The sequence below is a fragment of the Dermochelys coriacea genome, chromosome 9 (assembly GCF_009764565.3).
Source record: "Dermochelys coriacea isolate rDerCor1 chromosome 9, rDerCor1.pri.v4, whole genome shotgun sequence".
Lineage (NCBI taxonomy): Eukaryota > Metazoa > Chordata > Testudines > Dermochelyidae > Dermochelys > Dermochelys coriacea.
The window spans coordinates 8,522,394-8,547,850 of NC_050076.1; the positions used below are offsets into that span (position 1 = coordinate 8,522,394).

The 25,457-nt window shown below is 61.7% G+C and overlaps 1 protein-coding gene across 3 annotated transcripts; it reads right to left on the reverse strand.

Moving 5' to 3' along the window:
- Nucleotides 1-1,987: 1,987 nt before the first annotated feature.
- On the reverse strand, nucleotides 1,988-23,550 carry CHRD (chordin). 3 transcript variants are annotated; one of them, XM_038416251.2, is made up of 23 exons: nucleotides 23,110-23,550; nucleotides 22,045-22,148; nucleotides 20,761-20,884; nucleotides 19,069-19,215; nucleotides 18,670-18,787; nucleotides 16,509-16,605; nucleotides 16,086-16,227; nucleotides 15,705-15,845; nucleotides 15,394-15,476; nucleotides 15,150-15,297; nucleotides 14,719-14,825; nucleotides 13,805-13,921; nucleotides 10,679-10,835; nucleotides 10,251-10,483; nucleotides 9,877-9,990; nucleotides 7,040-7,240; nucleotides 5,893-5,986; nucleotides 5,518-5,574; nucleotides 5,285-5,388; nucleotides 4,811-4,913; nucleotides 3,703-3,857; nucleotides 3,312-3,405; nucleotides 1,988-2,875 (listed from the first exon to the last, which is right to left on the reverse strand). In XM_038416251.2, exons 1-23 carry the CDS (start codon nucleotides 23,243-23,245, stop codon nucleotides 2,805-2,807), a joined length of 2,847 nt encoding a protein of 948 aa, XP_038272179.1. In that variant the 5' UTR covers nucleotides 23,246-23,550; the 3' UTR covers nucleotides 1,988-2,804. The 3 variants fall into 3 exon arrangements, with proteins under 3 accessions (XP_038272179.1, XP_038272178.1, XP_043347996.1); XM_038416250.2 differs by having other exon boundaries at nucleotides 20,761-20,887; XM_043492061.1 differs by having other exon boundaries at nucleotides 1,988-2,863; nucleotides 20,761-20,887; nucleotides 23,110-23,549.
- Between the last annotated feature and the right edge of the window lie 1,907 nt (nucleotides 23,551-25,457).

A 25,457-nucleotide genomic window follows, 5' to 3' on the forward strand; every position in this document is an offset into this window, starting at 1 on the left:
CAGCCAGGGCCTTCTGCAGGGCTCAGGAAGAGAAGGAGCCTGGGGAGCTGACACAGCCGTGTCCCCCCTGGAATCCCTGCACCTTTCCAAGGCCCCCCTGCCAGCCATGCCCTTTGTAGGGCCCATATCCCATGAGAGGAGAGCCTGGACTGGCCACTGGGCCCTTCTCAAAGGGTTGGCCTGCAGCTGCCGGGGGGGAAGCAGCCCAGCTCAACAGGGACCATTTAAACAGCTGCAGTTTGGCCCTGCAGACTTCATGCAAGCTGGTACGTGGCTCCCATCACCACACAGAGCCTCTCCCCCAAGCCTGGTGGGATATCATGCCCAAGCTAGCTGGTCTAGGCTAGAGCTTGGGTGTTGCTTACACTCAGCTGGTAACCAGCCCTGGGCCCTGCGGGCGCTGGCTAACCCTGCACATACCGATGGGCCATCAGCACCTTCCCACAGTGCCCCAGCCACCCAGAAGGGCGGACAAGTTCTCCCACCATTCCTGGGAAAGAATCTGGGGCTGGCTCGGCTCGCTACCGCACTGACAGCCAGGGGATGCACCTCCAGAGGGCTTGGTGATATGGGGGGTGAGCGTAGCGCCAGGGAGGGCACAGCAAGCAGGTGTTGCAGGGTGGCTGCTCACACCCATGTGAGGTGCCAGCCCAAGTTAACTCTGCAGCGAGGACCTACCCTGCTGCCACAGGCTTCAGCCACACATAACCCTGTGCCTACAAAGCTCAGTCCTGGGCTGGGCCCTGGTGGGAGAGCTGGGGGCTGACTGCATGGCTGGCCACCCACCTCCTCCACAGCAGCTGTGAGGACTGAGAGCATCCCATCTCCAGCCCTGTCCAGCCGAGGATCTCAAAGCACCTTACAAGGGTGGGGAGGATCATTGTCCCCATTTCAAAGATGGGGAAACTGAGTCACAGAGTGGGAGGGACTTGCCCAGGGTCACCCAAGTCAGTGGCAGAGCCAGGGAGAGATCCCTGCCTCCCTCCCTTGAGCCAGGGAGCCTCAGGAGGCAGCGGGTCCACGCAGGGAAGTGAGACCCCATCACAGGCTGGCAGGATTAGAGAATGTGGGGGGGGCGGGGGGGAAGACAGGCATGGTCTCCAGGAGGGACAGGGACCCCTGCCAACCCCATCTAACCCAGACAGGGAGGAGCAGGCTAGTGTACTCCAGCCAGCCCAGGTGCCTGTGCTCTGAACCTGTCTGCGTCTCTGCCCCCACTCAGCCCTCCATGCCTGGCCTCCCCAGCCCTGCTTCCCTCCCTGCCTGTTGTTCTGCCCCCACCATGCCTCTCTCTCCCTCTCGCCCAGTGTTTCAAGAGTACTCAGGGCCCAGCTCCATGGAGCAGCATCTCTCCCTTATTTACCTTCACAGCCTTCCCCCGCCTGGGAGGGACAATTGCTCTCTCCCTGCAGCTGCTCCCTGCCCTGCCCTTTTCTACCTGCTGTCTGGGCACTGGAAGAGCTGCCCCGCCGTCCAGACCCCAGCAAAGCATGGGAGCCCCTGGTCTAGAACATCCCCTACATGGAGCCCAGCCCCATGGCTGTCCAGTGACCCCAGTCAGGGGGGTGAGATTCCTTCCGCACCAGCCCCACCTCCCTCCTTTGTGTCTTCAAAACAGCCCAGAGGCACCCATTCCTCTAGGCAAATCCCACCTCACTGCCACCAGGGGGTGCTCTAATCCCACCTGTGCTAAACCTGAGGGAGGGGAACAGGTGCCCAGGCTGGGGAAGAGAAGGGGGGGGGGGGAGAAAGACAGCAGAGATCTTGGGCAGTGGAGAGCACTGGATGGAGGGGGGGCTGTCTCTGGCAGAGGGGGTGCTAATCCCAGGTAGGGGCAGGGGGGCTGGCCGTTGCCCGGAAGGCGCTCACTCCATGCACGCAGGCACCCGTCCACGTGCGTGTGGCCGGTCCCAGGGGTGCTCTGGCTCCATGCGCTGATGGTGCCTCCCAGCCGGGGGGCAGCAATGAGAGGCAGAGCCGCAGCGGGGCAGGTTCATTTGTTTTTAATAAATACACAATCTCCCCCAATTCATTTGTCTGCGCAGGGCGGGGAGGGCCCGGGGCCCTGCCCTGAGCGAGGCAGGGAGGGGCCGGCCCTGAGCAGACTAATTATTGAAGATTAATTTGTCTGCTCGAGACGGACAGGCCCTCCTGGAACCATAAATTACACGACAAACCCAGACAAAGAACAAGCAGAGAGGAGAGGGTGGAGGGACAGGGAGATTTTACACTATGTACAAGCCAGGCCTGGGCCGAGCCCAGCTGGGACGGGACGCAGGGCTGCACGGCCACAGGCATTGATGGAGAGGCTCACCTGGGCCCTCATTCCTGCAGTGGCCATGTGCCTCCCCAGAGGGAGAGTGGGTTTGGGGGCACAGGGAGGACAGCACGACAGGCCCAGGATCCTCAGCCTCCCAATGGGATCAGGGCTGTGTCCCATACTATCATGGAGCCAGGCTGGTGCCATGTGCAGCGCAGTCTCTGCCCAGTGTCATGCCCTGGGGGGCCCAGCTTTGCAGCAGAGCCAGCCAGCGCCCTCAGGGCAGAGGCAGGGGCCCGGGGCTTTCCCCAGAGCAGCGGCTCAGGCCTGGGTGGAAGCAGAAGGCTGAATCTGTCATGTTAAACAAACCAAAGAAACAAAACTAGTCTAGGGCCGGCCGGGGGGGGGGGGGGGGGATCAGCCTGGGCCACACACCCCAGCTTCCCCGCAGCCAGCAGGGCCCTGGGCTGGGGCAGCACAGTTCTTGGTCACGGGACCGGGCTGCTGCTCCAGACCGGCTCCTCCTCCTCCCACTGGTGTCTGGCTAGCGGCTCCAGGCCTCTGGGGCATCCGCTCTGAGCTTCTCCTGGGCTTCTTCTGGGGCAACGTCTGGGGCTGTGGGACAGAAGCAGAACCACTGAGCAGAGTTCGAGTCAGCGAGCAGGGGGCTCGCCCAGTCCTAGCTCTGCCCTTGGCAAGCATCCGGGCTGAGCTCTGCTTGGGCCAGGCCCCAGTGGGACCCTACGGTGAGGCTAATTTCGGCCCATGGCTGGGCTGAAGGGGGCTAGCGTGGACTCGTGAGGCCATTGGCCCGGGGGGAGGAGTCTGGGCAGACCTGGAGATCCCTCAGCAGCCGTGGAACCTGTTCCTGGGAAGGGAGGTACCTTTGATACCTTGGGACATGGCGACTCGGGGCCCACTGACCCGGGGCCGAGTGGATCAGGCACCCAGGAGCCATTGGAGAACACTGATCCCCAAGCTGTGCACAAGTGCTGGGAGGAGGGCAGGGGAACAGACCAGGGATGGACAGACAGGCCTGCCCGACACTCACCCCGGCACCGGGCGCAACAGCGGGTCTCCTTCTTGGCATGACTGGAGCAGGAAGCGGGGGAACATTCCTGGCGCTGGCAGTGGGTCTCCCCGGACTGCAGGGGAGGAGAAGGGAGTTAGACAGGGGCCCGGTTGCAGGGGATGGAAGGAGCTTTCCTGGGTGGGGGTGTGGCCAGGAGGCCTGGCCAGGTTGGAGAGCAGGCGAGGAGGGCACAGGGGGCCTGGCTGCAGATAGGTCAGTGCCCAGAAAGCCTGTTATCCAGCCTCTGGATGACAGAGCTCCCTGCCCCCTTCACAGCATGGGGCCTCTGGTTCCCCCAAAGGCTCAGAGAGGCTGTTCCCGGGCTTGTGTCCATGCAGCGATCCTGGGGGGGCCGATCCCACGCACTCACCACACACCAGCAGGTGATGCACTTCATCTCCCCGAAGGGGGGCACCGTTGGGTGCCAGCTCTCGTTGTTCATGTACCACTGGCGCCCAAACCGGCAGGCCCGGGGTCCGTCTGCCTGCATCATGTCCGACAGCTCGGGGGGGCTCTTCTCTGGAGCTGCGGGGAGCAGAAACACGGGCAATGCCCTGCCTTAGTGTGCTGGAGCGGGTGTCCGCTGTGCCCCCTGTAGATGCCTCCTCGCCCCCCCAAGACGTCGTGCCCTGCACAGGGTGGAGCAGGAGACAGAGCTTCCCCAGACTCGGCAGAACATGGCCACAGCGTCCAGAGGCCAGTAAGGGGGAGCAGGGACCCAACCAGAGTGGGGGCCCATCTAACCTGGCCTCCTGCCTCGAAGAAGGGGTAAGACTTCCCCCTAGTGGGCAATTATGGAATAACCACCCCGAAGTTTCTTCCCAGCTGGCTCCCCAGGAGTGTGTGGCTGGCAGGAGAAGGAAGCAGCCAGCCCACATGGGTGGGTGCAGGAGAGAGGAGGGCTGGGACCACAGATCCTCCAAGCGGACTGGCCTGGCCCAAGGGGCCGAGGATGACAAGGCTGAGATGGGGATGGGGCTGCAGCCTGGGACAGCTGAGCGTCATGGGAGCGAGAAGGGCGGCCCACCCTGCCCTGCACTAGGAGCCTTACGTGAAACCCTCGGGCAGCTGAGGGGCAGTGGGTTCAAATCCAGCCCAAGCTGATGGCGCCGGCTGAAATGAGCTGGATGCTCTTAGCCCAGACCCTAAGTGCCCGCACTGACCACTGCCCCACAGCCAACAGGTCATGGGGTGCAAGCATCCTCCACTCCACCCCCCCTCCCAAGCATGGAGCTGAGGCCCATTCTCCTGTGGGAGCATCAGGGACTCCGGCTCTGGGTCTGGGCAGTGATCTAAGCCAGCTGGAGGGGGGGGCTGTGCAGCGCCCGGCATGTTGCGGCCCCCAATCTCATCTGGGGCATGGGATGTTTGTGCCTCCATGCCGGGCCTGGCAGAGCGGGGCCCTGACTGCAGCTGGGTGCCATAGGCATGGCAGCGAGGCAGACCATGGCCACGCCTGGTCTGGCCGGAGGACGCACCTGGGCACTGCTTGCAGCAGTCGGACGGGCTCACTCTGACGGGGTTGCTGCAGGTCAGGCGTGGGCACTGGACCTTCTCACAGTGCACTTCACCTGTCGCTCCCTGAATGGAGAGAGGATGGAGTGGGCTGAGACCACATGGCACCAGGAACCCTTCACCAGGGGGCCAAAATCCTAGGATCAGGAGCCAGAACCCAGCTCTCGAGGGGCTGGGAGGAAACCCAAGGGGAAAGGGAGTTGCTCCCCACTGACTGGGGGCACATTCACTCCCATTCCCCCACACTGGGCTCTCACCTGCCCCATGGATCCCATCCCTGGAGCACTCCTCCATGGCACACTCAGCTCCAGGGCCCCTTCTCTTGTCCTGCAGGAGGGGGCCCAGGTTCAGTTGAAAAACAGGGCCATGCCAGGAGGAGCCATGCCCAGCGCTGGGCCCACAGGGCTGCCCCTCCCTGGACAAGGGCTCCACAGTACCTTGCAGGTGCAGATGGCGCATTTGATCAGGCCAAAGGGGGGGACCACAGGGTGCCACCGGGTGCCGGCTCCTCGCCATGTCTTGTCACCGTCGAAGTAGCAGCCTGGGGTAGCAGATGGGGAAAGCGTTAGAGATCCGGAGCCAGGTGGGGCAGAGGGGCCCAGAGAGCCCTGCCTCCCGGGTCGGGTCAGGGCTTACTGCCTGCCCTCCCCTCCTGCCGGGCAGGACTCACCCTCGCTGCTGTCCCGGGCCTTCTCCGCTCTCAGCTCTTCCTGGCTTGCCTTCCTCTCTGTCCAAAGAAGAGGAGGAGTCAGTGAGGGACAGACACATGGACGCTGGCTGGGCTGGGCGCTCTGCCACAGCTGGGCCAGCTGCCTGGCACTTCCAGCCCCTTGCTGGGGATACACAGATGCCTCCATAAGAGCTGCACCCTCCTCCCAACTCCCCCTTCAGCCCAACACACCGCTCCAAGGCATACTGCCCCTTCTGGGACCCCCTGAACATCTCGGGAGGATGGGGGTCATCTCCCTGGGCCCTGTGTCACAGGGTGTAGCCCCCTATCCACCCCCATGGCCCTCCCCTCAGTCAGCAGCCCCCAGCCCAGTACCTTCACAGACCGGGCAGCACCGGTCCTCTAGGTGAACCTGCTGGGTGCAGTTCAGGGGCTGGCAGAGGATCGGGTCGCAGATCACTGTGCGCTTCTGTGGGAGGGGAGGGGCAGGGGGGAAAAAAAAAATCTCATCTCATTAGACACCGCCCAGCAGAGGGCATCTGGTGCCTTTGTAACCCCAGGGATCTTGGGATGTGGATCAGCAGCAGGGAGAAGCTAGGGGTTGGCAGTCACCCCTAAACTCGAGGGAGGGGGCACAGCCCTGGGGTTGAATCCATGCTGCAGAGATGGACAAGCCCTAGACAGAGCCCACCTGCCCCCCGGGAGCCAGGCTAGAACCCTGGCCTTACAGCGCCAAAGCCACAGGCTCTGCCGCTGGAGCCGAGGGAGCTCTCCCTCGAGGCAGCAGCGGCAGGTGATCGCTTATCCTCTCTAGAAGCAGGCCCTCAGTGGCAACAACGGCACATGCAGGTGCAAAGCCAGTTACGCACTCAACCCAGAAGGGACCCCCCCTCCCCGAGGCCTGAAGCAGCGGCTCTGCCCCGGGAGCCTACTCTGCCCACAAGCAGCCCATCTGGGGCTGCTGGGAAAGAAACGCCAGGCTCCACATGGGATGCGTCTCCCTAGCCCACAGCCCCTGAGCAGGGGCAGCCCAGGACCAGAGAGCTTGAGGTCCCTGCCCCCCACCCTCCCCAGGGGCCTATCTCCGGAGGGGAAGGAGCAAGAAGCGACAGGGGTGCACGAGTTCAAGAGTCAGCTGGATGGGTGCAGCTTTACGGTGGGCTGGATGGAGAAAGGTGCCAGCTGAGGGGTGGGGGGGGAGTGCCTGGGTTGTGGAGTGTGACAAGGAGCTGGCAGACAGAAGGACCCGGCTCAGCTGGTGGAAGCCTGGCACACCAGGGCAGCTGCCAGCATTAGGATGGGGATGGGGGTGCATGTGGGGGGAAGGCTGACTGCAAGACCGGCCCCTCGCTCCCACCCTGGAGGTGGCTGCAGTGACCAGGGGAAGGCAGGCACCCCTCCTGGCTCCTTGGCCTTAAGGAGCTAAATGCAGACCAATGCCGTACCCAGCTCCACGGTCTCGGTCAGAAGCCATGGCAGGTGCCAGAGTGTGGCAGCAGTCTCAGGGATCCCTTGCACCCACCTGGCAGCTGCAGAGGGAGCACTTCCTGTCGTAGGCAGGGGCCCAACGAGAGCCGTGTGCTCGATGCCGCCCCTCAAAGAAGCAGGAGTTGGGGTCTTTCTTCAGTTGTTCGGGGTCCTTGGGCTTGGGCTCTTCTAGGAGCTCATCCTCTTCAGGGGCCAGCTGGACGCCCCCCGACTCGCACTGGTTGGGAATGTGCACCTGGCAGGGAAAGGGCACCAGCAGGTAAGGGGCGGGGCTGCAGGAGGTGAGGGTGATCAGCCAGGGCCTGGCCCAGCAAGTACATATGAACGGCCAGGTTGGGTCAGACCAACGGTCCATCTAGCCCAGTGTCTTGTCTTCTGCCAAGTGCTGGTGCCAGGTGCTGCACAGGGAGTGAACGGAACAGGCAATCAAGTGATCCAGCCCCTGTCATCCACTCCCAGCTTCTGGCAGTCAGAGGCTAGGGACACCCAGAGCAGGGGGTTGCATCCCTGCCCATCCTGGCTAATGGCCATTGATGGACCCATCCTCAGTGAACTTGTCTATTTTTTTTTTTTAACCCTGTTATAGTTTTGGCCTTCACAACAACCCCTGGAAAGAAGTTCCACAGGTTGCCTGTGCGTTGCATGAAGAAATACTTCCTTTTGTTTGATTTAAACCTGCTGCCTCTTAATTTCATTGGGTGTCCCCTGATTCTTGTGTTATGTGAAGGAATAAATAACACTTCCCTATTCACGTTTTCCACACCTGTCATGGTTTTATAGACCTATCTCATATCCCCCACAAGTAGTCTTTCAGGCCAGACAGTCCAAATCTTTTTAATCTCTCCTCACACGGAAGCTGTTCCAAACCCCTAATCATTTTGGTTGCCCTTCTGTGCATCTTTTCCAACACGAACATCTCTTTGCTGAGATGGGGTGCCCAGAGCTGCCCGCAGGATTCGTGGGGTGGGCACACCAGGGGTTTATATAGTGGCATTGGGATATCTTGTTCTCTCCCCCTTTCCTAATGGTTTGGAACGTTCTTTAACCTACATAAAGGTTTCAGAGTAGCAGCCGTGTTAGTCTGTACTCGCAAAAAGAAAAGGAGTACTTGTGGCACCGTAGAGACTAAAATTTATTAGAGCATAAGCTTTCGTGAGCTACAGCTCACTTCATCGGATGCATACTACATAAAGGTGGCGCTGCTGAGCCAGGCCTGCAAGGGCACAAGCTTGCTCCCACACTGCTGATATGAGGACAAGCTCGCCCTGCCGCCTTCCACCCCGAGCTGCTGCCAGTCACGGTCACCCTCGCCCCATGCGCTGCCCCCGCCAGATTGGCTGGCACCCCAGCGCTATCCCGCCTGCATCCCAGAGTGCTGCCCCCTGCAGGATACTCTGGCCGGCAGCTGGACAGTGCAGCTTGCACCTGCCCCGTCTCCCCATGGCCAGGGAAGCCCCCTACTTCCCCTCCCTGCTGTCGGGAGATGAGGATTGAGAAGAATGGAGGAATTAATGCAAGTTTTCTTTAAAGAATAAGTTTCCTGTCCAGCTCTAGCCTTGGCACCCAAGCAGTGGCCAGCCCTGCTACATGGTGCCAGGCAGAGCAGCGCCAGGGGATGCCAGGCAGCAGCTGCTCCTGTTCCTGCACGGCCAGGCCCCCTCCCTGGGGAAGCAAGTCTCCCGGGGTCTCCGGGGCAGCCAAGATACAAACATGCTGCAGCTGATGAATAGCGAGGAGGCAGCTGGAGGTGTCCCAGCCAAACATAGCTTCTGGGAAAGCCGCCGGGGCTCCGGGCCGAGCCAGGGAGCGGATGCTGCTCTGTCTGCAAATATCCCCTCCCGCTGGTTTTTCCATCCTGGGCGCCAGTGAAGTTAGCACCCAGGAATACCTGGGGGCAGGGGCAGGGCTGGTGCCAGGGACAGGCACCGCTGGCCCAACACAGCAGCTTCTGAGCCCATGGCCCTGAACCTGGACAAGGGGGTCAACTGGAGGAGCAGAGGGGCCAAGGGTGGGGAGAGACCAAGCCAGGCTGCTCCTTCCACTTCAGCTGGCCTTTGCCCGACCCCAGCAGGAGAAGGCAGAGGGCAGGGCATGAACTCTCTGCTTTCTGGCTTGGCCCACACCCCCTCTGGGAGCATCGATAAGGAGGGGGCACCCTGAACTGCTGTCGGGAGGGAGACCTATGCCCTGGTTAGCCTAATCCTTGCAGGGGGGCAGCACATCCTGAGTTTCCAAATGTCAGCTGAGCCGGCTCAGAGAGGGATGGGCTAGCGTTCGTCTTTCCATCTCCTCTGGTCTGGCTCAGGCTGCAAGCGACAGAGATTGGGCTCGTCCCAGTCCCTAAGGTGCAGCAGTGCCCAGCATGGTCCCTGCACAATTTGGTACTGTCGGCGGTGGCTGCTCAGCAGAGGCCTGGGATGGCAGGGGGCTGTGGATCAGGAGTGAGGCATCGGGCCCCGAGAACTCTGCATGCAGCGCTGGGCGGCCCATTGCCCCAAAGTGGCAAAGAAAGTGCAGGGAGCTGGTACCTGGGGAGCCTGCAGCTACATGCACTCTTGGGAGGGTGGATGCATGGGCGAGCTGGGACACTGGGTGCTGTCCAAGGGATGCAGAGTTGTCTCACAGCCCGCAGCAGGGTAGCTAGTGCTGGGGTCCCCCTCTCCTGGGCGGGCGGAGCAGGCCAGCAGCACAGCATCCCCAGCCCGCTGCCGGGGGGGGAGGGGGGAAAAAGAGGGCGCTGGCCCTGGCAGACTGTGACCAATCCGGGCTGAGTCAGCCTTTGGCAGGGCCTGGCGCCTGGCTGGGTCTGGGACTCCCGCAGCTGCTGCCCAGGCAGCGGAAAGCCAGAGGGGGTGAGTCAGTGGCACCTACCCTCCCCCGCATCTCCCCGCGGGGGTTGACTTTGGTGCTGACTTGCAGGAAGGCCGTGCCCTGGGCCAGGTGGTGCCGCAGCTCTGCATCCAGGTCCTTCACCACGCCTTGGGCCTAGGCACAGAGGAGGGGGGCATTAGTGGGGCCTGTCTACTCCCCTGCCCCGGGGCCAGGGCCAGCACAGAAGTTATAGGGGGACATCGGGCTCTGGGGTGGCTCTGCTCCAAGAGCCTGGTACCCCCAGCCCCTCCCACAAGGGCCCCCATCACTCCCCCCAATCACCCCTCTCCAGCCACAGACCCCCAGCCCCTCCCCTAAGGACCCCTTCCCCCCCACAGCTGTGCCCCAGGCACACTGCCCTGCAGGCCCATCACCTCGGTGCCGTAGAAGCCTTTGAGGAGCCGGGTGTGCTCATGGCCACGCTCGCCCAGCTCGGCGACACCATGCAGGTGGGCGCTGATGGCGATGTCATCCGACTTGCCGAGCCCGGCCACCACGATCTCATAGTGCAGGTGGCAGTGCTCGTCCAGGGAGACCCAGGCGTGTCCCGCCGAGCCGGTCCGCACAGGGGGAGACACCAGCTGGCCAGCCAGGGGGATGGGCAGCTCTGGGCACAAGGGGCACAGGTCAGACACGTGCTTCCAGCTATGCCAGCAAAAAGGTGTCACCCGCCCGCTCTGCAGTCCCTGGGGCCAGCTCCTGGGGTCCCTGACCCACAGAGACCCACCCACCTTGTGCCCTCTAGCCTAATGGGGCTGGCAGCCGGGTGAGGGGAAACAGGATGCCACCCAGCAGCAGGTACCTGTATATCGTGCCAGGAGGCCACTGTACAGCAGGGAGCTGATCTGTCCCCGCACTTCCCCCTCCTCAAAGTCCTTGGTGGCCACGTTGAGGAAGAGCTCGCTCTGCAGTAACATGTGGGTATCCCGGGCGTTCATGGGCTGCCAGGTCCCGCTGGCCTGGCCAAGGTGAGGGGAGAGAGGTTAATGTGCTTGCTGGGGGAGCTGGGGAGAGAGATCATCACTTACTTTCAGAAGCAGCCACATAGAGGGGGACAGAGCACCACGCTAAGTGGGAGTGGCCTACCCGGCCATATAACCCTGACAAAATGCACCTCCCATCCTTCTCCAGGGGCTGTGCCACTATGGGTAACAGTCTACTACTGCTACCAGGTAATGGAGTTACTCTTTTAGCTCAAGTGATTGATGTCTGTACTGTGGTGCTGAAGGTCCCAGGTTCAAACCCTCTGCTGAGGCAGGGGTGTTACCCGCCTGCCCGTACATACTGAAACAGCATGGTCCTTGCCCCAGAGATCTTATAAGGGGCTGGAGAAAGGGGTCAGACATATAATGTGCTGAACTAGCCACCGCCAGATGACACTATCATCTCATAACAGTACAGAGGGACTGAGACAGGGCTGGTTAAACAGAGACTGGCCCCCAAATATCTTCCAATCCAACCACTTTGCCTTCCCAGCACAGCATCTGCCCCTTCCTCATCCCAGCCGCATGATCAGCGGAGGCAGATTTAATGCCCATGTGCAGAGTGGGATGGAGAAGGGGCTCCACAATCACTATTGATCTCACGTGAAAGGTGCCCAGCCACTGCAGTGCAATGAGCTGATGACACAAACTCAGTGGGCTGCCCCACCTGGCATCCTGTGCTCAGCTCTGTGCCCCTCATCTCCCAGCAGAGGGCAGGGTTCAGAGACCAGCGACAATGGCTCAGCAGCCTGGCTGGGAATTCCCATCGGGAGTGGGGCTGAGATATCTGGGACAGTTTAGAGAAGATATGTGATAAAGGGCTACAAGCGGATGGCAGAGGGGGACAGTAAACCCCCTCCTCATACAAGGGTGAGGGGACACTCGTTAAATCTAAGAGACAAGTTCTAACACTGACCCAAGGGAACAGGATTGTCCTAGGCATGTGACAAACCTTGTGGCAATGAGTCCCCCAGGCATCACAGAAGCCAAGAACTCATTAGCATTCAGACCAGGATGTGGGTAATGAGAACATCTCCAGCTATATTAGAGCGGGAGAAACACCTGCTAGGTGGGATATAAATCCTCAGGCTTCAGGGCACAAGGGCTGGCTGTCTGGGGTCAGGAAGGAAAGTGCTCTGTGGGTAAGTTATTCCATAATTGCCCGCTAGGGCATTTTTCACACCTTAGTCTGGCACTGGCAATTGTCTGAGCTAGATGGGCCTCTGATCTGATCCAGCAATTCCTATCAAATCAGGAAGGGAGCAGGAGCCCAAGGGGAACATGCAGTGTGAGATTCAACCTGGACACGTGCAGGCCAGGGAGTAGCCTCTACAGAGCTGGCAGGAAAGCCAGCAGGGGCAGGGAGGGCAAGAAAGGGCTTTGGAATCTAGCTAGAGAGGAAACAGGTCTATTCCGATGGGAGGAGGAAGGGGGGAAACGGAGGCTGATCTACATAGGCCTGGGGGAAGGAGTGGCTCAAAAACAGCACTAAAAAAGGATCAGTGAGAAGAGGCTGGAGGAATGATCAAAGCAACAGATCAAAGGTGACAGATGTCAGGGGTGATTCTGCAGGGCCCTAACCCAGGACAAGTGCCAAGTGGGTGTGAGATGCTGTCACTCTTCTCTAGTGATATTGCACACGCCCTATGCCATGGTGGAGCACCAGGCCTGGAAAACACACATCTCCAGACTGGACAGTACCCCAAACTGCCCCAAGGCTCTTGGGATTTGGATCAGGCCCCTCTCCAGCCTGGGACTGCCTCCCCAGTATTTGCCACATGGATTTTGCCTGCAATCTCCAAGTTCCTCCTCAAGGGAGGTGCCAGCTGCAGCCAGGGCTAGGTTGCACAAGGAGTCTTGGCTGTGCCTTTTCTCCACTGGTTTATTCCCAAGGCCTTTGCCCTGATGATCGGGGCCCAAAGGGCCTAGCTGGATCTGGCTTGTTCTGGCTGATTGGTAGTGGGGTGGGGGCAGGTGGTGGAGGTAAGTAGCATGGGGGTTCTGGAAAGGAAAACTCTGCTCTCCGCTGCTCACATACCCGGAGCCCCCATGACTTCATGGAGAGCTGGCAGAGGGCAAGAGGGGGCCCAGTCTCCTGAGACAACACTAGATTGGCATGGCTAGGAGAGCTGTCACCAGAACGGACCAGGGAAGCCATGTGGCTCAATGCCGCATGGAGAGGGGACACACTTACTGGGCAGCACAGGGACATTGCTGAGGAGAAGGGAGGCGCTGGCCAGTGAAACACCCCAAATCCCTGAATCGGGGTCAGAACAGACACCAGCAATAGTGGGAGGGCTAGAGACAGCACAGGGAGAGGATAGGGCTGCAGGGGACTCCGGAGAATGGAGTCAATGTGACATGAGCCAGGAACCAGAGCCCTGCCTGAGAACAAACCCCTGGGATCTGCCTCTCTCCAGCAGCCTAGCTTAGCACCAGCTATCCCCCTTGGATCAGGGCCTCCTGGTCCAGAGAGCTTCCAGTGTGCAAGCTGGAGAAGAAAATATCCAGACCCCAGCCCTGGGATCCTGACCAGCCAAGGGAGTGGGCAGCACATCAGACAGGAGTTTGCCATGAGGCACAGCCCCCCCCCCAGTGGCCTGTGTGATTTGGGGGTGACAGATGCAGGAGTCTGGGAGTACAGTGCAGAGCACCGAGAGGGTCTCTCAGCCAGACACAGCTGTTCCGGGCCCTGTTCCCAGGCAAACAGAAGGGACCAGAGAGAGGAGCAGCCCAGGTGGGCTGGAGGGAGATCCAGAGGACAAGGCACGGGTCCACATACAGGGGCTCTCAGCCAGTGCACCAGGATCTGGTCCGTTAGACTGGACAACGGCTGGAGGGGATGGCCCCACACTGCCCTCACAATCATCCTCCAGGGGAGGGGTCTAGCCATGGCCCCCTGGAGGCTTATCCACCCCCAGTGTCTACCCCGGCAGGGCGCTCACCAGCCCCTCCCTGTAGCTGGGCGTCATGTCAAACAGGATGTTGCGTTTGTTCTTCCTCCGTGGCTTGGTCTCCAGGGTGACGCCGATGACTTCACTCGCCGTCCCTGCTACCTGGACCTGCGGGGAGGCATGGGGGCAGCGCGTTAGCAAAGCTCCCCAGGAAAAATCAACCCAGCTGCACCCCTGGGTGTGGAGAGGGGGCGTGGTGGTCCGTCCACCCACCCGGCCCTGACAGTTACCGCCACTCAGCACCGTCCATTCACAGCACTGCAGACGCTACCTGCATTAATCCGGCAGCCCTTCTGCAGGGCAGGGCCACTAGCCCCATTTCACAGGTGGGAAACCAAAGTTCGGGACAGGGAAGGGAAGGGTCCTGATGTGCAGGCTCCCCCCCAGCCCCAGGCACACCCCCACGCCGCTCCCAGGGCTGGAAACAGAACCCAAGAGACCCGACTCCCTGTTCCAGCAGCAGGTCTGCCTGGGTATCACAGCTCCCAGGGGCACATGGACAGGGTGTGTGTGAGTGTGAGAGACTTTTCTTTTTCCCTGGGTGTGCTCAGCTCCCCACTCCCCCAAGGACCTGCTTTTATACCGCCTCTTCCCCCTTCCCACCCCCACCCACCACTCTCCACCATCCTCCAAGTCCCTCCCTGAGCTGCCAAACAGCTGTTGGGCATCAGCAATGGTGCCCCTGATGAGCTGGGGTGGGGAACAGCTGTGGCCAGTGGGTGCTAAGCACCCATTATTCCCCCCCCCATGGGTGCTCCAGGAGCACCCATGGAGTTAGCATCTACGCCCTCCCTGCTGGGTCCCAGTGTGGAAAGGGTTGAAGACCAAGGTGCTCATGTAGGTTTCTCCGAACGCTCACAAGTGCACCCCCAACCCCATGTTGCCCCTGCACCGACCCTCCCTACCTGGTACTCCAGTGTCCCATTCTCATGGAGCATCAGCTTGGCAGACCCCACAGCCCCTGTCTTAGTTGGCAACAGGGCATCTCCTCCACACAGCACACTCTGGATGGCTGTAATCAAGAGGGGCCACAGGGCTCTCAGGCATGGCATCCAGAGCCACCCTGTGCCCCGGGTGGCCGCATGGCCAGACACCACAACACCATGTGATAACCTGGACCTCCGGCTGCCCCCAAGGGAGCCAGGGCCACTGGGCCACTCTCCCCTTCCAGGGGCCTCCTGGGGGGTGGAAGGCTCTGCCCTCTGACACTCCCATTCCAGCACCCCATGCCCCCCAAACAGGGGCAGACCCAGCGGTCGGTTTCTTCAGCTCCTATCCTGCTATTCCCAGGCCCTGGGGCACAGCGAGGCCTCGCTGTCCTCTCCCTGCCACTCACTGTCACAGCTCTTCCTGGCAGTGATGTAGCCGGCAATCTGGCGCAGGCGCCTGCCCTCAGTCTCCGCCGTGATCTTCAGCTGCCCCTGCGCGAGCCACAGCATCTCGCGGTTCGACAGGTCGCTCAGCACCTCTGCGAAGTCTGGGTCCTGTGGAGACAGTCACCGGGAGGAGGGGAAAAGTGCCAAGGCTTGGCTTCCAGGAGACAGCGGGGAAGGGGAACAGGTAGCAAGGGGGCTTCTTACCTGCATGGTGATGTTGGCCCTGACCTCACGCAGCACCCGGTTCTGGTGCAGGATCCGGACCCTAAGTGAGACCCAAGGAAATTCTGCAAAGGCAAAGAGCATTAGACAGGCTGCCCACAAGGATCCCCACCACCCTGTATCCACCACCCCACCAAACATCTCCACAATTCTCCCACACCCAGTCCCTCCTCCAGTGACATTACACAGCCCGACTGCCCCCACACAGACCCTTCCATACCAAACCCCCCTGCTCAAGTATGCTGCGCCTGGTGCAAGAGCCCCACTGCTGCTCCAGGCCTTTCCCCACTTACCTTTGTCTGCTGGCTCCAGCAGCCCCTTGGCCATGAGGATGAAGTGCAGGTTGTTCTCGGTGTCACTCAGGGTCAGCATGGCGATGCCCCCCGTTCCCATGTGGGTCGGGTCCACGGAGGTCAGGATAGCACTGAAGGTCTCTGGGATTGAAAGGGTAGACTGTTGTGAGGGTCAGCCCAGGGGGACGGGCAGGGGCTCTGGGGGCAGTGAGACATCGGGCATCCTGAATGGGCTGGCTGGAACTCGGGGCATTGGCTGCTGCGGAGACCCCAGCCAAAGGTACCGTGGCCAGTGGGGCCCCCCTGCAATGAGGCCCCAGACCCCCAGGGCTCTCAGAGCTGCCCCAAGGCAGGGGCAGCGGGAAGGGGACGGGAAGTTACCTGCGAATAGGGCCCGGTGCTTGATGATTGGGCCTTGGATCTCGCCGGCTGGCTGTGCCTTGGTGACCAGGGAGATGCGGAGCTGCTCAGACTTCAGCAGCCGGATGGAGGGTTTGTGCAGGTTCCGCCACATGCCGCAGATCTGTGGGGAGGGGCAGCTGGTGAGTGGGGAGCGGGGAGGTAGAGAGGGCAGGGCAGCCCATGCCAGGGCCAAGGGGAGAAAGGTTCAGGGGAGCGTAGTCCCACGGACACAAGGGAGGGACATTGCTGGCAATGGGGCTGGCCCAATGGAGGCAGCACGGAGAAGGGAAGCAGCCCCAGCAGGCACAGAGGCCCGTGGGCAAGGTTAGTGTGGGTGGGACTGCCTCCTGCCTGGCCCAGCCCCGGGCCGGTGTCTCAGCTGCCCACAGGGATGCCACTCACCATGCCTTCCTGCAGGGAGACGCTCTTCTGCACAGGGTGCTCAAACAGGACATTGCCATCGGGGTCGGTGAAGCGGACACGGCTCGGTGGACCCAGCCTGCGTGGGGGGGAAACCGGAGCGGCTGAGTGAGCCAGGATGGCCAGGCAGAGGGGGTGAGGGGAGGACACATTGGCCCTGCCTGACCCCTGAAAGCCCTGGCTGTGACTCCCAGAGCTGAGGCCCTTCACCCCAACACGAGCCCCAGGGGAGGATCTCCTTTCCAGGGCCTTGTCTTGTTCATCCCTGCCCCATGGAAGGTCACCCAGCTTTGGGGGGGACTCCCTGACAGGCCCCATGGGGGCCAAAGGGGGTGTGTGCAAATTCTCCCCAATCTGGAGCACTATAGCGATGGCCACCATCGAAACACATTCATTGATTAAACCAGAGCATGGGCAGATGGGGCAGATCACCATCCCTACCCAACCCCCCCAGCTCAGCACCAGGGAGACAGGCTTCTCACTTGCTAGCCACGTGCTGTGCCCTGGGGGCTGTCTCGGCGGCACAGACACCGAAGTGCTGGGCAGAGAGGAGAACCGGGGTCTGGGCAGAGACATCTCCCCGGGGATCTGAGAATCGGGGCTGAGCCAAACGTGCAGCCCGTGCAAAGCCAGCAGAGAAGAATCAGGCCCCAGGCCTGGGCTAGGGGCCATGCAGGGGCAACTCTGTCCCGTAGCTGCATGCAACGAGAGCGTGCGTCCTCCTGGGCGGCTGAGCTGGCAGACTGCAGGTGGGGGCTGGAAGCGGCTGAACCAGGTTTGTAACCAGGCAGGCTTCTTGTTGCGTATTACTGCACTGCTCCCCTGAGACTCCAGAGAGCTGGGGTGGGGGACCCAGGGCACTTCCTCCCTCCCCCCTGCCCCTCGGTCTGCTATGGGGCTTGCGTGAGCACCACCTACTGGATCCAGGGTGATGAGCAGGATGGAGATTGGAGCTTATCATCATCCATTGGGTTATCTGTCCAACAGGGGCCCCAATCCTGAAAGCGCTCCTGCATAGCAGACCCCCTGCATTGGCATGGAGCCTGCTGATGGCAGAGGGGCACCATGTAGGCAGATCCCAGAGCTCAGGATAGTGCCCCACTGACTCCAGCGGGGTCTGTGCCAGCCAAGGGCTCCTCCAACACAGAAGCAGTTGCAGGATGAGGGCCTTGGATTGTAAACAACTTGGGGCAGGGGCCGGATCCTCTCCCAGGTCTGCCGAGTGCCAGGCACTCCAACGTGGCTAGAAATAATATGCGTTTCGCCTTCTTTGGCTACGCTGACTTCGTTTCAAATTAGTCACCACTTCACTATGCAAAGCCCTGGAAAAAAAGAGGGGGGGGACTGCAGCATCAGAGTAGCTGAGCTCAGCTCCCTCCTCGCACGGATCCAGTTGAACCATCAGCGATTCTGAAGGTGGGGAGGGATTGATTGCAGGTCCCCAAGCCAGGCCTGGAGTGAAGGGGTCCTGCTGAAGGCGGCGCTAAGTGTGCCGAGGAGCATGGAGAAGCGGCTGGGCTCGCCACCATGTGCGTTTGGACCCGGTTTATTGGATCCTTTCCCATTTCCCTGAATTTGTTTTTAATAAAAACCTTGAGGAAAGGAATGTTCCTGCCTGTGACGGATTCTCTGGAGTCCCAGGGAGGAATTACCGGCGCTGTTCAGCTGTTTCGTAACGATATTAGAGAAATACCAGCTGCCTATCAGACGGAGCTCTGAAGGCCTAATAGACAGGAAGCCAGTGAACAGTTAAACCCCAGAGACCGGCTTTGCAATAACCCTTTCTCGGCTGATAAACAAGAGCCACTTGCTACCTGCTTGGGCAGCCTGGCCCAGGGATTGGGCAGCTGGGGCACTGACCTCATCTTGCTCATGACTGCAGGGTGAGCAGGATGCGAGTGCAGTGACCTCCCGGCACGGGTGCCCACTGACCGCCCAGGGCAGGCATGAAGAAGCAGCCTGGGTGTGCTACAAAACTGCAGATCCCTGGCGTGTGGCTGGAGGGCTGGAAATGGACTAGCCCACCCCCCAGTCCCATCTACGATCCATTCAGACTGCAAACGAGGGAGGCTCTGGACTTTTCTGTTCAGCCTCTGGCTGGAAGTTTCCTTGGGGCTGTTCCAGAGCCTGGGGTGGGACTGACCTTTCGTAGTTGATGGAGAAGAGCAGGTAGGAACGCACGAGTGTGAACCTGGCTTTAGCCACGGCGCTGGACAGGGGCAGCCAGGGCTCCACGCCACTGGTCAGCAAGGCCACAAAGTCTGGGGGAGGAAAGTGGAAGGAGAGCTTAGTTATTCCTTCAGCTTGGGGCCCTGGGATGCTGGGTTCTGCATGAAGGGGGAAAATGCAAACTGCCCCCCAAGAGTCCCTTTCTCCACTGACATCAGGGGTGGGTGGGAGGACTGTGGCTCGCAGTCTCTGGGGTTTACTCTTCTAAACTTAGCAAATACTGAATCAAACCTGCAACACATCCCCAGATGGGCCTCCTGCCCCATCCCAGGTCCCTCTCCCCCCAGCCACCAAGATCAGGCAGAGAAACTACCTGTGCGGCTGTCGTCCCGGGTGAGGTCCTCCGAACTCAAGTAGGAACGGTCATTGTAGCTCTTATGCAAGTCATCCTCCTTATCCTGGAAATACTCGAAGCTGTCGAAGATGGGCTCAGGCCTCTTCTCCGGGATGCTGGGAGAGGCTGAAAGGAGAAGCATTACAACCATTCTTTGTATCTTCAGTGCAAGCGGGGCATGTGGCATAATCCCTATCTCTCAGAGGGGGAAACCGAGGCACAGAAAAAGAAGGGACTTCGTCCAGAGTGACTCAGTGAACCTATAGCAGAACCAGGAATGGCGCTCTGCTCCCCTGACTGCCTGTCCCTTCTGCTCAAAGCACTAGCTCACATGGAACATGGCTTTATACGGGTACCCAGGATCCTGCCCTGGTGAGTGCTTTATGGCAGTTGCAGTGCAGGGGTTTCATAAGAGCTGAAATAAAACCTCAGCGCAAGAAACCTGCACCCATAGCAACACAGTAAATCCCCTCCATGGACAGAGCAGCCTGGGCCCCATAGGAAGCACCAGGGATGCACCTTAATGGCCATCTTGAGGCTTTAGGGTCACCTGCCTCTCCCACCGGAGCTAGCTACAGAGGAGGACTCCCCCCCAGACAGTGGTGTTACCGCTTACAGCTCCCGCGGAGGCCCCCTGAGCGCCAGAGGGGCACCGATGTCTCAGGGGCCAGCGCGGATTCCATTCGGCACATGGCACGCCCACAGCCAGAACACCGGGAGTGGGGCAGAGAGCACGGTCCCACCCCTGGCCACAGCCGGGGTCTGTGCCTGCCCCCCGATCCACAGGAGTTCCTGGTGCCTCTGAGAAAGGGGCCGCAAGCCCCCTAGTGGACAATTATGCAATGACCTTCCCACGGGGGAATTGTCCTCCTAACCCTGCTAACTAGTGGAAGTCTCTTGCCTGGAGGCAGGAGAGTCTGTAAAAAGAAAAGGAGGACTTGTGGCACCTTAGAGACTAACAAATTTATTAGAGCATAAGCTTTTGTGAGCTTCGTGATGCATCCGATGAAGTGAGCTGTAGCTCACGAAAGCTTATGCTCTAATAAATTTGTTAGTCTCTAAGGTGCCACAAGTACTCCTTTTCTTTTTGCGAATACAGACTAACACGGCTGCTACTCTGAAACCTGTCATTAGGAGAGTCTGTGTCTCTCTTGTACAGGGTGCTAACACGAGCACCCCTCCTGCCTCCCCTTCTTGGTCTGGGCATTGTCTGTTTTGATTGCAAGCGCCTCAGGGCAGGGACATTGCCTCTGATTGGACTGTAAAGCCCCTTATGACGACCCATTCATGAATGGGTGGAACATCGCCAACTTCACATGCCATCAGTTTCAAAGAGGCGTCAAAGTTTCGAGCGCTGTCCTTCCCCGAGCCGTTCCCATCCCCCCAACCTTTACCACCATGTGTTTCTCTCTTTCCCACTGCTGCCAAACAGGACACTACCTGCACGAGGGGCCGAGGGGCACCCACTCCACACAATGTCTGTCAGACACACACACACACACACACACACCCCACAAACACTCTGAGCAAACCCCGCTTTCCTCCCATCGCTTTCGGGCCCAGCCATGTGCAGCGAGTGAGACCCATCACCCGGGAATGCCCCACCAGTGCCACGCAAAGTGCTGTGACATGCAGACAGTCCCAGGAGAAAGGCAGGGCCTCGCCTCTTACCCTTTGGGCAGGTCTTGCAGCAGTGTCCCGGCAGCAGGACAGACTCACTGCAAGGCAGTGCAGGACAGTCGTGCTTAATATTCTTACAGCTGACTTTGCCTGTTGGTTTCCCTCGGCGATTCCTCTGCTGGGATGGAAGACAGAAATATTCTTCACCATGCCCTCATGTGGTCTGCTCCCACAGCAGCTCCCAGCCCCACAGGGTTGACCCCATTCCCCCCCCCCAGCCCCAGCTTAGCACACCTGCCTGCAAAACTCTTCAGCTCAGCCCCCCACAAACAGGCCAGCACTCCCTTCACAGGGGCCCCTCTTTTCACAAAGGCCTCTCTTAGCTGCCTCCTGCTGATCCCCTCCAGGCTTGCCCTGCATGCAGTCCCCCCACACTTTGCCTCTTGGCTGCCTTAGAGCCATTTGGGGTGCTGCTGAGCAGCAGACCCCATGTACGCCAGCCTCGGGTTCCCCCTCCATGGCTGTGCACAGCTGCTTCCTGGCCATAAGTGCCCCCCACTTCCTGGCTGTGTGTCTGGGCCAGGGGGGCAGGGCTCTGGGACCGAGGGCTAAGGCCCCCTTTGCAGCCCCCTCTCCCCACTGCAGCCAGAGGAGCAGGGACCAGCCAGGTGTCTGTGCGGGACAATGCCATGCTGGTGATTTGCTCTGTGCCTCCTGTTACATGGGTGCAGGGATTCCCAGGAGTGGAGGGGCAGGGGGGTTGGCAGGGAAAGGCCAGTTCCACGCACAGCCCCCTCCCCTCCCAAATGCCCAGTGCCAGGAGAAACAGGAGGGGCTGCTGAAGGGCTGCAGCAGATGTGTCCTGCTCCTCAGAAAGTGATGGAGGGGGTAAGAGAGGAGGGGGAAGGGCCACAGCCCCCCTCCAGACAATTTCCTTTCCTACAACTCTGTACTGCCCCCCGCCCCCAGGGCTCTGTACTGCCTGCCACCTCACACCCCCAGCAGAGCTCTGTACTGCCCCCTCCCCCAGGGCTCTGTACTGGCCCCCGCCCACCCCCAGCAGAGCTCTGTACTGGCCCCCGCCCGCAGGGCTCTGTACTGGCCCCCGCCCGTCCCCAGCAGAGCTCTGTACTGCCCCCCGCCCGCAGGGCTCTATACTGGCCCCTATACTGCATTCCCCTAGGGTGGGAAGGGGAGGTAGGTGCTCACTGCCTGGGGCTTTGGAGCACAGCAGCCAAGTGGGTGGAGGCTGGGCTCAGAGGTGAGTGTGGGGCCCAGGGTTCTGGGGGGGGCCCCCCGCTGGGTGCTCTGGGAACAGAGGGGTTCCCCGCTTACCGGCTCGCAGTAGCAGACCACACAGTGCATCACCCCAAAGGGCTCACCCAGGTCTGGGTGCCAAGTGTCCTCCAGGGCATAGAACCTTCCTCCGAACGAGCAGCCTGCGGACAGGGAGCAACATCCTGAGAGCGTGGCTGGCAACCCAGGGCCCAGCCCTGCCACTCTGCCATCCTGCTGCACCCAGCCTGTGCCACCCCTGCCATCCCCCTACCACCAGGGCCCGCCCACCCACCCAGCCTGTGCCAACCCTGCAGCCAGGGCACACCCCTTACACCCTGCCCATGCCACCCCTGCCATTCTGCTGCTCCCAGGGCACATCCCCTAAATCCAGCCATGCCACTCTGCCATCTTATTACACCCAGCGTGTGCCACCCCTGCCATCTCCCTGCAGCCAGGGCCCCCCACCCAGCCTGTGCCAACCCTGCAGCCAGGGTACATCCCCTACACCCAGCCCATGCCACCCTTCCCATCCTGCTTTTCCCAAGGCACCTCATACACCCCATGCCCACGCCGTGCTTGTCTGCCTGCTGCAGCTGGCACAGGGCAGGTCTCCATCTCCCCCCCTTCACCCAGCCCCGGTGCCCTCGCCCTGCTGCGGCTGGCACGGGGCAGGGCTGGCTGGGCCAGCGGGCAGGGCTGAGAGGCGGAGAGATCCTGCGCTGGTGAGACGTTGCCCGGCCCGGCCCGGCCCGGCCCCTCCCCGCCGCTGTCTCCCGTCCAAGCCGAGCGCACGGGGGGGGTGGGGGGTGTAAATCCATCAATGCGAACCAGATGGAGGCTGGAGCGGGTAACTGTGCCAGGGAGGGCAGGAGTCGCTCCGCAGGCCCGGCTCACCCCAGCCTAGCCCCCCAGCCCGGGGCTGGGGAACCTCCCAGCGCAGAGCCCCCGGCGGCCCCTAGCAGCGAAACCGCTGCGCCCCCAAGCGCCACCCTGGCAGCCGGGCTCCCCCAACCCCGCGCGGGGCTCTCCTGCGCCGCCCGGGGGGCTCCCACCTGCCGCCCCGCCCCCCGAGGCTCCCCACCCCGAGCGGGGTCCCGCCTGCGGGGCCCCCCGGGCTCCTACCTGCCGCCCCCTTGGAGGGGAGCGGGTCCTTCTCGGGCTGGATGGGCAGAAGGGGCTTGGGGCGGGAGGCTTCGCCCGGCGCGGGGCAGAGGGCGAGGGGCAGCAGCCCGGCCAGCAGCAGCGGCAGGGCGGCCATGGCCGGAGGGGCGCGCAAGGCTGGCGGGGGGGACCCCGGCGTCCGGCTGCGCAGCGCGGGGGCGAGTCAGGGCTCCCAGTGCCCAGGCACCGGCCCCCGGCAGGTTTTATAGGCTCCGGCACGGGCCGCGCGGAGCGGAGGCATCCTGAGCAAACAAAGGCTCCGCTAATGAGGCTCAGGCAGCGGCCGGCCCGGGGGATTAGAGCCCCCAGCGGGGGTCCGGTTCGCGGCGAGCGCCCGGGGGCCGGAGCGGAATGGGAAGCAGACGCGGGGCCGCGGGGGGCTTGTGGATTGGGCCCGCGGTGCGCGCAGCCCGCCCGGCCGAGCCGCCCAATGGCAGCCGGCCCCCGACGGGGGCAGCCCGGCCCCGCACACGTCCCCCGCCCCGCACGCCCCGCGCCGCGGACCTGTCTCTGCCTCTGCCCCCAAACTAAGCCACTGGAGAAGGGATGTGGGGGCACCCGTCCCACCCCGCCTCCTAGCCCGGACCCCCTTCACCCACCCCACCCCATAGCCTGGACCCCCTGCACCCCACCTGTACCCACTGCACAGCCCCCAACCCCATCACGCTGCCCGGCCCCCCGGACTGCCTGCACCCCCTCACAGCCCGTGCCCCCTGCCCGGACCCCCTGTATCCCTTGCCCTGCCCAGACCCCCACGGCCCCATCTCATAGCCTGTATCCCAATACACCCTGCCTGTATCCCTCTGCACCCCCCCATCCCACCCCACCTCATAGCTCGTACCCCCTTCACCCCACCATATCCCCCTGCACCCGGAGTCCTGTCTGAATCCCCACCACCCCACCTAATAGCCTGTAACCCCCCCACCCCATCTCATAGCCCATATCCCCACCTGCACCCCCTCCCACCGCCTGCATCCCCACACCCCACCACACTGCCCCTAACCTCCGCACCCCCTCCCACTGCACAGCCTGTACACCTTATATCCCCCCACCTCACTGCACAGTCCCTTTGCCCCACAGTCCCCACCCCACTGCACAGCCTGCACCCCCCACCCCACCTGTACCCCCTGTAACCTCAACCCTACTGCCCATACCCCTGCACTCCTAGCCCACCTGTGTCCCCTGAACCTCCTACCCCACCCATACCCCCTGCACCCTCCACCCCCTGCACTACTCATACCCCGCACACTGCCTGTAACCCCTGCACCTCCCACCCCACCACCTGCACTCCCTAACCGATTCCCTCTGCCCCTCGCACTCCCTAACCTACTGCCTGTACTCCCTACATCCCCCCCACCTCACTGCACAGTCCATTTCCCCCTGCAGCCCCCACCCCACGTGTACCCCATCACACCTGTACCCGCTGCACCCCCCCACTGCACAGACCATACCCCCTGCACCCCATCCCATCCATAACCCCTGCACCCCCATACCCTACTACCTGTACCCCCTGCATCCCTACCCACATGTATCCCCTGTACCCATACCCTACTGCCCGTACCCTTTGCACCCCTACCCACCTGTATCCCCTGCACCCCTACCCCACCTGTGCCCCCACTCATATCCTCTGCACCCCTTACCCCACACACCACTGCCCCAGCCACTGCACAGCCCATAACCCCTGCACCTCCTGCACCCCCCTAACCCACTCTGTCTGTCCCTCGCACTCCCTAACCTACTGCCTGTACTCCCTGCATCCCCCTTCCCACTGGACTACCTGTACCCCCTGCATGACCCCCAACCCCACCACACCGCCTGGACCCCCTGCCCCTGCCTACACCCCAGCTCCCTGCACCCTTTTCCCTATAACCCTCCACCTTCAGCGCCCATAACCCTGCACCCCTGTAGCCTTGAACCTGCCCCCACTGTGCCCCCCAACCCTGCACCTTTCCCCCCATATCCCCCACCTGGAATGCCTTCCTCCCTCCTCCATAGCCCTTCCCCTCCCTGCCATCTCCCCTCCTGCTGTCCCGCCCCCGCCCCCCAGCTCACTCCAACCTCCCCTGGGATTTGCCCTGAGCCATGGGGAAGGTTTAAGGCCCACGGGGAGTGTGCAGCAGTCCCTGGGCAGGCCTGGGGTCCTGGTGTGAGACCCCCTGGCCCAGAGACAGGTGTTGCTAGTCATCCCTTGGCTCTGCAGCAGGGTCAGCTGCCACTGGGAGCCTTCCTGAGCCAGGGGCAGGCAGCTGGGTTGGGGGGCCTGGGGGCTGGTGGGACGCCCCCCACTGCCTGACAGGGCTGGTGGCAGA

Coding starts and splice junctions, on each gene's coding strand:
- CHRD (XM_038416250.2), bottom strand. CDS start 23,245: ATGGCCGCCCTGCCGCTGCTGCTGGCCGGGCTGCTGCCCCTCGCCCTC. Junction 19,216..20,760: donor CTGCAAGACCTGCCCAAAGG/GTAAGAGGCGAG, acceptor TTCTCCTTTCAG/CCTCTCCCAGCATCCCGGAG. Junction 18,788..19,068: donor CCGGGACGACAGCCGCACAG/GTAGTTTCTCTG, acceptor TTCCTCCCCCAG/ACTTTGTGGCCTTGCTGACC.